We start from the raw sequence: 17,262 nt of genomic DNA, 5'->3' as shown, positions 1-17,262 counted from the left end.
AACTCATTTGCATGTCAATGAACTTCATGAAGTAACTCTCGCAGGAAATCTACAAAATGTGACGTCATTCTAATTAGATCGTGCAACAGTTTAACAACTTAATCGATTGACATGAATATTTCAAGTTGTCAACATAGACTTATATCCAAAATAAGCTAAAAAATAGGGTCAACTTTAAGGGGTTATAGCTCGTCAAAGATTCATCATTTTTCAAAAAGATTTCGTACACTTTACAATTGGTCTATATGCAGCACTGCTGTGTAAAATTTTTACAGATATCTTTCGGCAATCTTTTATAATCACGGTTTCAAAAAAGACGGTCAAAGATTTCCGTTTTTTGCCCCATTTTCGCGAGGAATAAATATTCTTGTTTTTTCTATTGTACCATCCGAAAGACCTTTATTGTGGCCAAACGTGTAGAAAAAAAGAATGTGATTCATTCATTCTATAAAAAGTTACAGCCCTTCAAAGTCGGCCGAAGTTAACAGAGGGTGGCCGAAGTCATCTGGGTTTACGGTACATATCGGAAAAAGTATTTCTGCTATTGTTTCCGAAAATTGGCTAAGCTTATGATTGGTCAAGCGCTGAAATTCTATTATAATGTCACGTGACTTACATAGGATTTCCTATCTAACTTCGACACAATTTTCAGCAAAAGCTAGAGATCTAGCCCTTCGGGCTTTACACATCGTTGAGCGGACCATCCATTGAACATGAATGGGACATGAATCCAAAAAGAGATTGGGGAATAGAACTTATCGAAGCTTATCGAAGGATAATCGAAACTAATTCAAGGATAATCGAAACTAATCGAAGGATAATCGAAACTAATCGAGTGATAATCGAAGCATATCGAAGCCCAATCAAATTTATCGAATTAATCGAATTTTCCAAGGTTTTTTTATCTCAATTAGTTCGATTAGGCTTCGATTATTTCGACTAATCGAAATATAATGGCTTCGATTAGCTTCGATTAGTTTCGATTAATTCGATAATCGAAAAATTCGATAGATTACGCCTGGTTAGATGACTTGGCTGTTTCATATTGAAAGATATTTAGAAACACTTTTTGTTTACAAAATTATGCTGACATTGCTTTTTTTCAAAGATAATAATTCGCCGAATGCTAAATAAACTATTATTTTAACAAAAAAACAGAGTTCTGCAAAATATAAGAATTTATGAAATTTCATAATGGTAGACGGAGCCGCGAGGCTTTTCATTTTCATCTGAGCTTTCTGTCCAAGCTCGATCACGCTCACTGTGGTCACCAAGCGTCACCAATCTCTGGTTGTTCTGGCATTCCCACCATGATAAGGTAGTCCTGGTTGCTGTGTTTTCTTTTTCGTTACACTCTCACACATTCTTCCTCTCCAACTAGCCGTATTGTATAAGGGTTGCGAAGCGATCCAGACTCCACCTCAATTCGCAAGTTGCTAGCAAAATAAGAGACTCTCTAACTAGCCGTATTGTATAAGGGTTGCGAAGCGATCCAGACTCCACCTCAATTCGCAAGTTGCTAGCAAAATAAGAGACACTCTAAAATAAATCCCTCTAATAAATAAAGCCGCTACAGAGACAGGGTCGTAAGCTAAGTAAGAGCCTTAATGCCCCAAACACACCACATAATCTACGGAGGCACAACACCCGCAGCCGGCCGCCGCGCATCGCTCTTTTTTTTTTCCTTCTAGTTATTCTAATGTAAATGGTGCCTTAATAAAATCGAACGATATTAGTCGAACGATCGAACATTTTTATTCGCATCACGAATCGTCTGTCGAAATCATCAAAACATAAAAATAAAACAAAAACAAAAATGTACAAAGATGGCTTGTTGGTTCTTGGGCAGTTTTGATTTATTTCTTGACAAATTGACAAATTTGATTCCTCCGTACTTCTTTATCATAGAATATCCACTTGGTTTCGCAAGGTAAGTTTCGTTCATTAAAAGAGCTTAAGAGCACTCCTCCCGCCCGCCCGCGCGACTTGCAAAAACCTCTCATTGATTGACCTTATTTGATACTTGAACTTGAGTTGATACTTGCTGTTAAAAGTCAAGGGATGATGAAGATCCTTTCTGTCAACGTTCAAACTAATTTTTTTCATATAACAGCAAAATAAACATTTAAAACCAAAGAACCACTGCTTAGATTGCTTAGATGCGTGCCGCCCGCGCGGTAATTTGATCAACTTCAGATTCTAAGTCTGTGTTTCGGCTTCCGGTAATTTTGTTGTTGTTCACTGCTAGGGTACACCATTTTAAAACGGCATTTTTCGCAGTCCTAGCTACCAAACCGAGAAAGTTTCTGTGGCTTCAAGCCAAACCATTCAAGGTCATTTTGATAAAATCATCGGTTTGGAGATGTGATTTATACAGTAAATTTTATAGCAAATTTTCGCTTGGGATAGAAGTTAAAGGTACGTGCACAATATAGCAAAACTGCTTCGCTCATAAATTCGCTTCGCAAAAATCCCTCTTCTAATAAAGCCGCTACAGGGTCGTAAGAGCCTTAATGCCCCAAACACACCACATAATCCACGGCGGCACAAACCACCGGGCAGCGGGCCTGCGCCCCCGGGGGGGGGGGGGGGGGGTACTTAGGCAAAATGGGTGCCGGGTATGTGCGAGCCATAAGGGTACCTTTTCTCATTCCTCAAAAGTCTCTCAAAGGGGTACAAATAGACCTTTTTTCAAAGAGGACGTCCTGTTGAATAATTATGTAGTCCAGCCATAAAAACAATGATAGAGCCATGCATAATTACTGTATCATGCATATTGTAATAATTATGCATGGTTTTATCATTGTTTTTCTGCTGGACTACATAATTATTCAACAGGGTGGCCTCTTTGAAAAAAGGTCTATTCAAAAGTTGGTCTCTGAAAGGGTCCCAAAATCACAAAAATCAAAAATTTCTCTCTCAAAGGGTCACGATTTCCAAGAATTTTGACCAAAATTTGGTGAAAATCAAACCAAAATTTGGAAAAAAAGGACCAAAATTTAGGAAAAAGTCTCTCAAAGGGTCCCAAAATCACCCAAAATTTTTCTCTCAAAGGGTCGATTTTCGATTTGGGCTCGGACATACCCGTCACCTCGCAAACCTAGTACCCCCCCCCCCCGGGCCCACGCATCGATCTTTTGTTTTCCTTCTAGTTATTGTGTAAATGTTGCCTTTAATAAAATCGAACGATATTCGTCGATCGAACATTTTTATTCGAATCACGAATCGTCTGTCGAAATCATCACCAAAACATAAAAAATAAAACCAAAAACAAAAATGTACAAGATGGCTTGTTGGTTCTTCGGCAGTTTTGATTTATCTTGGATTTATTTCTTGACAAATTCGACAAATTTGACTACCTCCGTACTTCTTTATTATAGAATATCCACTTGGTTTTGCAAGGTAAGTTTCGTTCACTAAAAGAGCACTCCTCCCGCCCGCGCGACTTGCAAAAACTCTCATTGATTGACCTTATTTGATACTTGATACTTGCTGTTAAAAGTCAAGGGATGATGAAGATCCTTTTTGTCACCGTTCAAACTTTTTTTTTTTCCATTTAATAGCAAAATAAACATTAAAAACCGAAGAACCACTGCTTAGATTGCTTAGATGCGTGCCGCCCGCGCGGCAATTTGATCAACTTCAGATTCTAAGTCCGTGTTTCGGCTTCCGGTAATTTTGTTGCTGTTCACTGCTAGGGTACACCATTTTAAAAAGGCATTTTTTGCAGTCCTAGCTACCAAACCGAGAAAATTTGCGTGGCTTCAAGCCAAACCATTCAAGGTCATGTTGATAAAATCATCGGTTGGAAGATGTGATTTATATAGCAAATTTTATGGCAAATTTTCGCTTGGGATAGAAGTTAAAGGTACGTGCACAATATAGCAAAACTGCTTTGCTCATAAATTCGCTTTGCAAAAATATCAAAAGCTGGCGAAAAATTTTGAAGTTGACCCGATGAACCACCCGAACCTAACCTGATCGAGATTGCATATTCGTCAGATTGTATGTTTTCACCCATCCCTTTAGAGCTTCAACGTGGTGGGCAGAAAACAACCACAATCTGATCTCAGGTTACCCGAACCCGACTCCAACTCGGCTCTGGACCCTTTTAGTGCAAGTACCATTAGGCTGACTTCTGGTGCTATATTAAAAAATTTTAAGCGTCTTATAGCTTGGTCAGATGAGACATACGTTAAGAATATTTCACCCTCAATTTTGGCACTTTCTTAAGAATACTTGCACTTGGGTTGCCCCTCATCCAAAGTACTGTACACTATTCTTATAAAAAAAGCGTTTAATTCTTAGAGCACTTAGAAGATTTGACCAATTGTTTGTCGTAAAACGGCGATTTACGATTTTACCAACTCAAATCTCGGAACCTCTTTACCTTAAAGGAAGATCAAAATTAGAGTTTTTCAGCATTCCGAAAAAAACGCAAAGCAAAAAATTTTTCATCTTCACAGGATCGATTCTCAACAACAAAATACATCTTTTGATCTTTGGGTTAGCTTCTGACATTTTTCCTTTCAAAGAATATCAATAACTTTCCTTTTCCCCTTGAGCGTGCGAGAAAAATTCTTTTGCGCCCCCAATAGAATGCTCCAAATACGGGGGTATTCCAAATGATAAACGATGTCGTTTTGTAAGTGTTTATTTTCTAAGAGATAGAAATAGTATATTGAATATTATTAACTTATTTATTTAAGTATTTTTGAGCCCAAATTTAAATATCTGGTTAAATAAAAAACAAATGATAGCAGTTCCGTTTTTCCTCAAACCCTCGGGAAAAGTTTTTTTGCCGACTTAGCTATTTTACAAATTTCGGAAAAGAACTCCCATACGAATTCCGATACATAACCCGATTGGTTCATTTCGGAACAGCTTCAAGAAGGTCATAATGGCAGATGATTTTAAAAGTTTCTGAGGAAATGTGTGGAATTTGTCAATGTTGATGGCTTGTTGATTCTTTAAAGAAAAAAGATAACAGGTATAGCTTTTTCTAATCCTGGAATATCGAGGTTCCAGCTACACTGCATTTGCACGAGGTTTTTTCGTCACTTTTGTTTTCAACCCGTTGCATTTGCCGCATGTCGAACCCTGTGCAAATGCAAGGATTTCCGTGACTGTTAAAGTGTAAGTCAGTTCGGGAAATTGAATAGATCCGCCATCTGCAACGATGATAATGTTGCAAAATTGCGCATTTTTTGCGTTGTTATATTTCGCAGCGCTGCAAAATTCCGCAGTTTTACCGGGATAATTTTTATGGATAATTTTTCAGCCCTGGCCTATGGACCGAAGCTGGGCTCGCAGCAGCTCGCAGACACAGGGCCTCGACCTAGGTTCTTTTGAAGAACAACTCAAAAGGAAACTTTTCACCCTAACATTTTAATTTCCTTTTCCTACCTTATTCACAATCATTCTTGAAAGAAATGCTACTTTGATCAAATATGCCAAATTTTGCCTAGTTTTGCTTCTATTTGCGAAAATTGATGGTCGTCATAGTTGGTGTTTATAATCTCACACTTCCATATTTGGGAACGTTGCAAAAAATTGCAGCGATTGCTGAGGGAAGCGTTGCAAAAAATGCAACATTGCAGAATCTTGCAACGTTGCGGATCTATGCAATTTCCTGAACTGAGGTGGAACCTCAATTCAATATTCCAGGATTGGGCTCTTCCAGAAAAAAATTGATATATAGGGGGTAGACAACAGGAATTTAATTTTCAGATAAGAAAAACACTTAGCCATGAAGGTGAAGCGCTTTCCTCAAATCAGAAAAGATTCTTTGAAAAATTTTTTTCGTTTGAAAATTAAAAACAAATTCAACCCTACGAATCAACAATTGAAACAAATAAAGTTTTATGTTACAGTATCCAAGGCGCCCAAAAGCGCAAAGCAGCCAGTAAAGAGATATCAGTCTGCAGAAAGAAACTACCGTGAGTGGTCCTAAATCTGACAGCCCTGCCTAAATCCGACCCCCCAAATAAATGTTATGAAAAAAATTCTATATGTTTACAAACATTCCCTCTCCAAGTAGAACAATAAACTATTGTATTGCAAGAACTCTCGAACCAAAACATCTAACAATATGACTATAATGTCAATTAATGTTTTTCAAAAACGTGCAAGTTATAAAAATAGTTACCTCTATTCTGTATTCTGAATCTCTTGCTCATGTTTAAAACGCTAACAATTTTGTAATTAGAAATTATGTTTTGTATAAGAAGCAATTTTATTGTTATTTGGTTCAATTAGTTCAGTGTATCAAATCTCTCAGTTTAGTTGACACTTTGGTATCTTCATTGCATCACAGCGAAAGGTTTGTTTTTATTTTAGTTTGTATCTTTAAAAGGCCCCATCGAATTTAGGCAGGGCTGTTGGATTTAGGACCACTCACGGTATATCAACCGATGAAATTCGTTCTTAGTAATGTTCACCACAACTCGAATAGTGTACTTTAGATGAGGGTGAAGTATTCTTATGAAAGTGCCAAAATTGAGGGTGGAATATTCTTGGCTTATTCTTACTTTTTTAGACTTGACTTTTTTATAAAAATGAAAAATGATCCTGAATGATCAATTTGTTTGAGAGTTTGGAACTTTTGAGTGAACATTTGGGTTAAAATTACATTTTTTCCTCAAAGCTTTAATTTATTTCTAGCAAAGGAAGCAGTTTTTTTCTGTTAACCGAATGCAAAATGACTGTATATAATATATTTTTATTAAATTCTGTGAAATTCACCCTAGAGGGTATTCTTAGGGTATTCTTACGATTTGGCCAATTTTCACCCTGATATTCTTATAGAAGATATTCTTTGAAAAAAAAACGTGTATTTATATCAAGAACAAAACAGAGATTTTAAGTTCTTCTTTTATTCAATCAGTTTTAGCAGCACTTTGTTGACAAACTCTCGCATCAAATTTCCACTTTTTTTGAAGAATTGAAGATGAGAAATAGTCTACACCTTAGGATCATTGATTGAAACATATAAAAGAGGTGTTATGAAGGGTTCAGATTTTACAGCTGCCTGTTTGGTTTGATCATCGATTCAGTTTGATTGAGATTGTCTGGTAGCTTCTTTAGTGCTTATTTTCCTTGGGTATCTTTTTCTTCAAAAGTTTTCACCCACTTGCAGTCCATTTGTCAAATATTCAACCTTTCCAACCTCTTCAATCTTTTGTTTTAATGTCTTTTACCATATCTCCTTTTTACATTTTGGGGATCCTCATATACCTATTTTGAAAAAGGTCTAATCTTGAAATTTTTAATAAGGTTCAAATGCTAGGACTGTTCATGAACATAATTTTGTTTCATTCTAATTTTATTTCTCATTTTATTTCTATCAAGGTATCAATAATTATAATAACTATGCAAATATTGATATAATATGGTGCTCCTATGCCAATGATACAGAAAAATGGATTGCAAAAAGCATTCAATGTTTGCTCCCTCAAATAAGGAGAGAACAGATTGTGCTCCAATCCTGCTTTCAGATAAGGTTCGAAACGACTATGACTGTATCTTAAATAGCGGGTTTGATTCATCTGGAAAATACTATTTAGTAGGTGTACATGATTACGTCGAGCAGGAAAATCAAGTCTATATCATATCATACAATAAAGAAAGTTGTGCACTTGAAAAAAAACTTTTAAAAATTCAAATGCCACATATGGATGAATATTCCACAAATTGGTCACAACTTAACCCATTGGGTGCTACATTTATCCATGCAGTCTTGATAAGATCAAAGAAGAAACCAAAAGTAACAAGCATAGATTTTTACTATTTGAGCTTCTCCGATATCTTAGAAACAGAGTTTCAAACAAAGACCGTTGAAGCTTCAGCCAAGCCAGATCTTTCATTGCAATATGATGCAGATAAGTTTCACTATTGGGATGTAGATTTCATTGTTGGTGACCAATTTTCAGCCTATTTGTTATTTGATGAAAGGCCACGCGATTTATTTTCTCTGCATAATTTTGATCCAAATTGTTTTGTTGATATTTTCCATACTGATACAACCAATATATGGCATGGTAGGAGAGTTAAACTGTATGTTGATATGCCTGGTCGCCCTGAAGAGAATTTATTTTCTGAACCTTGGAGATATTATACTACCGACAGGATGTTTTTCTATCAAGAATCAATCAATAATGTGGGCAGTACAACATATGAAATCCAGGAGTTTAACTACGATGGAGAATTATTGTATTCATATTCAATTGAAAGAAATTGTACTGGGGGTTATTTTGGAAGAGTTTCAAAGCTAATATATTTCATTGTGCCATTGCCTCCTGGTGCCCCTGAAAAAGATACAGAAGTAAAGCATGTATTCAGGTTAATCAATGGAAAAGCTATTCCCGATTTTGAATATTTGAATGATGGATCTGAATCACCTTTTATTAATAAGTTTGGAATCCTTGCTTCCCAACTGTTTACTGAAACTAAAGATACTAAACATGTGTTCACAGCATGTGAATTGTATACAAATAAAGAAATAATGTGCTGTAGAATTAATGATCTTCCACCTGATCATGAGATATATGACTCAGTAACGATGCTTAATTGGAATCTATCAGAATTAGGTGTTTTGGCTTTGTCTGAAAACGACTTACCAAATGGATGCAGAACACTATTTTTCAAATTTTGTAATACAGACATTTTAAGTAGGAAGATGTCTCTAAAATATTTGGCTGGTAGAAAAGTGCTGACATTATTTAGTGATGAATATTTGTTGAAACAAAACATACCGTCATGCTTATTTACCTATTTAGGTATAAAGTCAACATGAAACTTACCTAATTCCTACATATTGTATGTCATGTAACAATATATGCATTTGATATACTCGTACATGTTTCGTTCTTCATATTTGAGAAAATAAAAGTGAGGCCTGAAAGCGTGAAACTCAGTTTTTTAAAGGTGCACCTTAATTATTTATGTTGCACCTTAATTTTTCGAGTTATGTAACTCATTTTTTTAAGGTACATCAAAAATGACAAAGTTAAATTTTCAGACAACCAAGCTGGTTAAACATACTGTAATTTTCTCTCTTCAAATAGAGTAGTAATTTTGATGTTCCGTTTTTTTTAAATTTGTTTTAGGAGGTTATCATAATTATCATATTGGCAAAGATGCCAATTTTTTTTTCAATAACATCCCTTTCTTTTTTTGTCTTATCTGATGTCCTCTTCTCTCTCTAATTCTGATCTTTGCTCAGTTTGTATATGGTATAGATATTGCCTTAAAAAGCCTTTATTTACATTTTTTTTGATTTTGTTTTTATAGAACAAAATTTACCATAAATAGATCAAAATGGTAGACATTTCGGAGATTGGAATAACATATCATCTGAGCACAGAAAATATCATCTCTGGTCAACTGGATGACTTTGCAAATCTAACAAAGTAAGTATTTTATTAGTTGTAACATTGATGTCGTATGTAACATTCAAAACAAAAATTTTAAAAGCAGATTGACAGTATTTGGAAACATGTCGGTTTTTTAATATTTGGAAAAGTCTTGACCAGTAAAGATAAAGGGAAACAACCTTTTTTGATTACATCTTTTCTATATTCGCACTCATTCCTTCAGAGTCCGAGAGAGTTATATTTTCATTTATTTAGAGAGTTTTTTGACAACCTTACAAAAGTTTACAGCCAACGTGGCAGACCACCTACCAACACTGAAGCACTCAATAAGGTTCGAAATTTGTATTGCATAATTATGATATTAAGTTTATCAGGTAGGTTTGACGTCAAAATCCTTTGTCTTGGAGAAAATTAATACAACAAATTTAGAAATATGTCAATCTCCTTTACACTTTAAAGGTGAATTATAACACAGTAACCCTTAGGGGCCATCCATATAGTACGCATGCAATGAATGGGGGAGGGAGGGGATTAGCAAAAGTGTAGGTCTATTGTTTAAATGGCATCATTTATATTGTTCTCTGCATACCAGGGGGGAGGGGGTATCCAATATTTGAAAAAATTATGCGCACGTTCTATATTTATATACATTAAAACTAAATATGTCCTATCAAAAAAGATTCATCATAAATGCATATTTTGTCACAGTGAAAATTTTTTTTCTTTCAAACCTTTCAGATTGGAGAAGATTTGGCTTACAAAGGCAATGATTTGAAGAAAAGTTTACAGACAGGTTTATTATATGTTTCCTTATCCAGGATGGTGCACTACTGCATTTACTGTTACTGAATTTATTATTTAAAAAGTTACGTAACTGTTTTGATTTCTTGCACCTAATTCTTAGATAGAAATTTTTGTCAATTTTAAAGATTCTTTGCGGTGTTGTATATCATAAATGACAATAGTGATGACAATGGATGACAGTACATGGGATCCTCCCTCCCCCCAGGAAGATAGGGGGGTCAGCTTTTGTCCTGGAGAGGGAAGTGAATATTTTCACCTTGATGGGGGACTAATACAAATGGGGGATTTCAGGATATTTTAATGGAAGTGGGAGTAGAAATTGCAGAAGTTAGATATAATGATAATTCAAATAGATGATTAAATGTGTCTATTTCCAGCATTTGTGTGTTCATTGCAGGAAGTCTTTATTTTTATCAAGTTATTATGCAAAACTAGCCGGTACCCAGCGTCGCACGCCGGTTTAGCTGTTTGCTGAACGCATTTAAAGTCCTTTGAGATGTTGGGAAGGTGGCTTAAACACGATAAAATCAAAATTTAAGGGAAGAATTCTCTTTAAAGTTTTACTCTATCCCTCCCGGGTGACGTATCTTTTAACCATATTTTGAAAAAGATTTTTGTGGCAAAAATGATCAGAAAACAGAAAGGGCATCATTCCCAAATTACACCATACCGGCGACCAGCGACGTCCGAGACGGCTCTGCAATTAGATTTTTTTTCTCGCTTCGCTCGCGTTATATATGCCGTAGTTCTTGATGTTTAGGAAAACTTTGATGTCAAGATAAGCGGAGTGAAATAATAGACATAACACGCGATTCGTCGAAAAAAGGCAGCCCGAGGGGGGGGGGGGGGTACTTAGGCAAGAGAAGGGTATGGGTATGGGTATGTGCCGGCCTTAAGTGTGCCTTTTTGAAACATGGCAGTTTGAAAAATCAGAAAATCAAACTTCAGTCCCACTATTAAGAATCGGAAAAATAGGAAAATTTCAACTTTTTGCCCCCAGAAAGATAGAAATTTGGTCAAATTAGTTCCAAAAAGTGAATTAAAATTCACACAATTTCCCTTGTTTCTTCTCCTCTTTATTCTGCTAAGGGTCCGAGGGGCAGGGCCGAAAGTCAGCTCGCAACCATAGTCCCCCGGAAGGCAGCTAGGACACGCAGACAAAAAAGCGTGATAGATAGCGCAATTTTATATTGTTTTTTATAAAATAACTTCGTCATAACTTCAATAATTTTTCAAATTCAACAATGACTTAGATTTACAGCAAAATAATTATCGACATACATGTTTAAAGGTCCGTTTTTACGAGAAAGAATTTTAGTTTTTACCGCCTTTTGAATGTATTTTTAATGTTGCTGTTGTTCTAACAAACTTGTTATGTGATTCTTGTGTTTTATTTTATATTTGCTCTTTTCTTTAACAGATTCTGTTTAAAAAATTTCTTTTGTTTTGAAAAAGAATTCGAATGTCTCAAATCAAATAAGGTCGTTAATTACATTCGAAAACATAAAACAAAAGAAAAGAAAGAAAAAAGAAAGAAAAAGTCTAATCTATCAATCAAAACGGCGCGAATATCGTTAAACAAATTTGTGGAGCAAGAACAAAATAAAAGTCATCTTTTAAAAGAACAAAACATTGCTTGCGAAAACGAAAGTGACACACAAACAAACAAAATGACATACAGACTACGGCTATTAATATATAGATATAGCAAATCGTTGGGTCACAAAAATATTCTTCAAATGGGGGAGAATCCCGGAAAAAGGGTAGGTGGGGGAGAAGACCAAATGGGGGTTTTAGTCCCTAAGATGGGGGAACCTGAAAACCTTGAGGACACCATGCAGTTATTTTTACTAAATCGTTTTGAGCTAATTTTTGATAGCAAACAACAATGACGTGAAACATTTGAAGATTCGAAACTGGTCGATTCTGTGGAACTTTCCCTTCTCTTTTCATTTGTAATTCATTTGGTAACAAACAATGGGATTATCTTTGACTTTTTTGACTTTTTTACAGCAATCGAACAAATCAACGTTTGCAAAGATATAGACAAGGTGAAAGAAGAAATAACAAAAGTTGAAAAAGAGATATTACAAACACATTCACAATTGAAAGAGGCTGAAAAAATACTTGTAAGCACTTTTGTTACAATTTCCATTGATCTGGTACCACTATAATAGATCTAAGGTTGTTGTATACTCACATTTTATTTTCAGGCAGTCGCTGTTTTCCAAGCAAAAAAGAAGTTAGAAGCAGGCAAACAAGCCAAGTCTGGTAAGATCAGTTTTATTTCTCCTACTCTATTTTGCTCAAGAAGTCAATAATTGGACTAAGCTAAGTATTAAATGGACATAACAGTACTTGCGAAATTTGTAAACAAACTGTATGCAGCGGATACAAAATCAAAACAAATGTCACATTTCAACTGTTTCAAAATAAAAAATCAAACCAAATATGGCTAATTGTTTTACAAGTTTGTTTTGGACACGTGATTTTAATTGTTCTTTTTAATGACACGTGGTTCGCGCAATGTTTACATTTTACTACTGTAATGTCCCTTTAAGTATTTCTGTTAATTTTTATACTCAATTAGCAGAAAAGGACTTGATTTAAAGAAAAAAGTGAAGACCTTTGTTTTGTTTTGTTTTTCTTAACTTGATATGGCAAATGTATCGAATCCATACTTGAATTTCATATGTCTAATTATGGCTAATTATATTCATAATGGCGTTTACAATATTAAAATTAATCTTTTTCTTCCAGCTTCAGTATCATGCGAAGATTTGATCAAGTTTGCATTTCGTATAAGTAGTGGAAATTCTGTGGAAGCTCCTCAAGATTGGAAACCTGGTAACGTTTTGTTTTCATTCATATGTGTTTTATATGAAAATGAGGAAAAAGTTGTCTGTACACAGACCCGATATCTACAGCTAATTTCAAAGTTCATAGCCGTAGAGGGACCTGTTGTCATTGTCTTTTCTCGTTTGAGATTTTTCAAACCGACCGCTGTTTTGGAGTGTTGGTGAGAGAGGGGAGGTGATAAGAGAAAGGTTGCTATTTATAAATCATACTTCATCGCAGAGTTCTCCGTACGGGAATTTTTTTATCAGACAGACAATGCGCACAGAGTGAGATACACTCTGGTACAGAGAAGGAAAAAGTGGACATACAGAAAACATATAGAAAATTATCTTTGTCGCTAACAGAATGGATATTTTTTTCTGGGAGCACTTGTATTGCATTATTTTGTGGAGGTCACTGTTAAAATAAACAAACGATTGTAGGTATTTTCAAATTGTAAGAGTAAGATAGGTGTTGAAAATACCTACAAAAACAGTTGTTATGATCAGTTCGGCTTACTACTTATTATATGTATTACTGAATAGAAACACGCAGGTTATTTCTGTTGCAAAATATCTTCTAAACAAATAGATGAATTTATTTGTCTAAACAAATAGATGAATTTATTTGTTCGCCAGAAAGCTTAGATTTCACCGAATCATTTTAATTGTGATCACATCGTAATTTTTACTTGTATTACCGTAACTTCGTGTAATGCCGACATACCTTGTCTAATTTCGCAACTATCTGATCTTTGAAATGTTTACAGATAAAACCCTCTGAATAACCTGTTTCGTAACTACTTTGCAGACCAGATAGTTGCTATGGCGGAATTGGACAAGCTATGTCGACATTACACGAAGCTACAGTACTAAATAAGAAACGTGTATTTTTATGCCACAGGGGATCCACGAAGACCATATCCATTATAAGAAACGTGTATTTTTATGCCACTTTTTCAGGGGATCCACGAAGACCATATCCATTATAAGAAACGTGTATTTTTATGCCACTTTTTCAGGGGATCCACGAAGACCATATCCATTATAAGAAACGTGTATTTTTATGCCACTTTTTCAGGGGATCCACGAAGACCATATCCATTATAAGAAACGTGTATTTTTATGCCACTTTTTCAGGGGATCCACGAAGACCATATCCATTATAAGAAACGTGTATTTTTATGCCACTTTTTCAGGGGATCCACGAAGGCCATATCCATTATAAGAAACGTGTATTTTTATGCCACAGGGGATCCACGAAGACCATATCCATTATAAGAAACGTGTATTTTTATGGCACAGGGGATCCACGAAGACCATATCCATTATAGAGTTTTTATTTTTTTTCGGGATCCACGAAGACCATATCCATTATAAGAAACGTGTATTTTTATGCCACAGAGGATCCACGAAGACCATATCCATTAGACATTGAAATGAGCACGAAGCTACAGTACTAAATAAGAAACGTGTATTTTTATGCCACAGGGGATCCACGAAGACCATATCCATTATAAGAAACGTGTATTTTTATGCCACTTTTTCAGGGGATCCACGAAGACCGTATCCATTAGACATCGAAATGAGAAGTGGTACATTAGGACAACTTTCTCTCAAGAATGGAGATGCAATGACTGTTGATGAGAATAACACTGAAGGTGAGTGGTAAATTTACCTGAAAATTCTCACACAAAAGAGTGTTGAAGTATATCACTACCAGCAGATTGGGCTTTTCCGTACCCCCCCCCCCCCGGCTGAGGATATCCATTTTTCGAGTTCCAAAGCCCCCCTGGATGTCTGGATTAAAAATAAAGACTCCCCTGGATATCCGACCTTGACAGAAAGAAACCCCCTGGCTGTCCAATTGGATAGAAGGGTCGAGGATGCATTTTGTCATGTACCCTCTGGATATCCTCTCTTTATAAGGTCCTATCCTCAACAGAAAAAAAGTCTATTGTTGCCATAGGAATACTAATACACTTTTCTATTTCAAAACTATTTTTAAGTTTTTTCTGTTTCACTCAAATTTTAGTTTTGATATTCTGATTTTCACAACAAATTGGGTCGCTCTTTTAACATACATCTTCTTATTAGCTTGTCTTCCCACTTTTTCAGAAGTGTTGAGCAACAATTCCTCATTTTTGTTTACAACTTTTTTTTATATTTTCAAACCATTCATTTAGATAACAAAACTGGCGGATTATGGCAAGGTACATCTTCAACTGATGACAAAGTAAGACTTTGATAAATATTTTCGTTTGTATTTTTTCATCAAATTTCGTCCACATGGTTATATGACTGGCAAGATCTTGTCCATAATCCTTATTTTTCAGCGCTATAGTGTTGTAAACAGCAAAGGGTGTTTTTTTGTTTGATCTTTTAGAAAATAACATCACGAGCAACATATACTTCGTTTTCAAAATATTGCTATGTTAATTGATTTCCAAAGGAGTTCATAAGAAGTTTGCTCTATTTATAAAAGCAACACTTGAAGACTCAAGGGATTTAATCAACATTGAATAATGGTTTCAAAACGAGGAACTCGTAGTCTGGACCCATACAAATTTTTACTCCATTTCACAAAGCTCACATGAGATAAAAATTAGTATGGTAGAATTGGAGATTTTGAATTTGCCACCAGAAAAAAAACCGTTTGAAAACTGGCCAATCAGAATTTTGTTGCATAAATTTATCGGGTGAACAATAGACATAATCGGCCAATCAGAAGCGTTTCTACAAAAAATTGTAGAAATTTTTGTCCAAAACTACCCGTCTACTATCGAGTTCAGAAAAAATCTTGAGTAGACGGGGCCCCATCTAAGGCACTCGTTGCACTCAAATAATTTATGAAAATGGCTATTATAACAGATAATTTTCAGATATCTTATTGTATAAGATTTTCAACTGTAACCAATAGCTAGTTATTGTTTTCTCATCTTAAATAGGTACACCTGGCGACAATGCCGAGCGCTCTACTCTCGAATGTCAACAAAACATCATCCCAGCAAGCAAACAATGAAGAAGTTGAGTTCATGTCTACCTCATCAGATTCATCTAGTAGTGGTGATAGCACGTGATCAAAAAATGGCGGCCCGGATTGGTCAATATTCACCACTTGAGCTAAAAGGAATTTTTTATGAAGTTCAATCACTTGATCCAGCTATTATGTTTAGCGAACTAATCAATAAGAACTGTAGTCTTTGTTGTTGTCATGCAATACAAAGAAAAAATGAAAATGGTATCCTAAAGACCAATATTCACTGATTTGAACTGACAGTAATTTTTCATCGAATTCAATTATTGGAGTATCATATTTTGTTTTATGCACGCTACATGAGATCAAGTGGATTGAGATGAACTTTCTTAAAAACAACTCATCATCAGTGATTTGAGCGTCTTTGACAAGAATTTGTTCCTTGTCAGGGATGGTACAGTAGGATGTTTCCTCATTTAATTGGAGAAACTAGATTGAACGAGATAAAAGAAGAGGAACCTCGCTGAAGAAACAAAATACGAAAGATACCCTTGATGATAGTAAAAAATTTTGAATGGAATAGCTTTGTTGTTGAAGTATAACATACATTCATTTCAATTGGAAAATGATGGACAAATAACCAAGAAATATTTTTTTAATCTATAAACGATTGCCATAGTTCTAGTATGGCTAATGTGTAATTAACAATTAAGAAAATTTGAGATTTGGAGTACTAATTTCCTTTTATATTCTTAAAATTCAAACGCTAAAATAATTATAACGAACGCTAACTTGCGGTTTAAGGGCTGTTCGCTATTATTAATCTTCTTGACCACCTACTTAGCTACTATTTAAATGTGGCATTCTCTTGATTAAGAAACGTTCGGAAGCCCTGTTTGTGTATAAGTTGTATTTTATTTAAAATTACAAGTTTGGCATATTCTTAAAAGGTTTTCTGTCATCTTGATAGTGTGATATTCAGGGATGATGACAGGATATCATCCGTTAGAGGGATAGATAACACGGGGAAATATATGTGCGAGGTGTACTGCTGCAATAGTCGGTAGAGTTTGGAAGAAACATAGTAAACACCTCTGCCACCGTTTACACCGCCCTAGACCTATTTTTCAAATTTCCGCCTCCTACTTAAATTATTCCCTTTTTGGTGAACTTGAGTAGATGATACAATCATTGTCAATAAAATAGAACATTGCCTAGAAGTCAGGTTGTTTTGAATTTCGAGGTTGATATTTTTTGTTTTCAGCGTCAG

At 35.3% G+C, this 17,262-nt stretch overlaps 1 protein-coding gene across 1 annotated transcript; it reads left to right on the top strand.

The window, feature by feature from the left end:
- Positions 1-1,231: 1,231 nt before the first annotated feature.
- On the top strand, positions 1,232-16,356 carry LOC136798157 (mediator of RNA polymerase II transcription subunit 4-like). Its single transcript, XM_067054738.1, has 10 exons — positions 1,232-1,318; positions 9,292-9,410; positions 9,630-9,705; positions 10,113-10,167; positions 12,192-12,307; positions 12,392-12,449; positions 12,939-13,025; positions 14,566-14,676; positions 15,202-15,251; positions 15,964-16,356. The coding sequence occupies exons 2-10, from the start codon at positions 9,319-9,321 to the stop codon at positions 16,093-16,095; spliced, it is 777 nt and encodes a 258-aa protein (XP_066910839.1). The 5' UTR covers positions 1,232-1,318; positions 9,292-9,318; the 3' UTR covers positions 16,096-16,356.
- Positions 16,357-17,262: the final 906 nt, after the last annotated feature.

The sequence above is a fragment of the Clytia hemisphaerica genome, unplaced genomic scaffold, assembly GCF_902728285.1.
Source record: "Clytia hemisphaerica strain Z4C2 unplaced genomic scaffold, Clytia hemisphaerica genome assembly, whole genome shotgun sequence".
NCBI classification, from domain to species: Eukaryota; Metazoa; Cnidaria; class Hydrozoa; order Leptothecata; family Clytiidae; genus Clytia; species Clytia hemisphaerica.
This window is presented reverse-complemented; position numbering and strand designations above follow the sequence as displayed.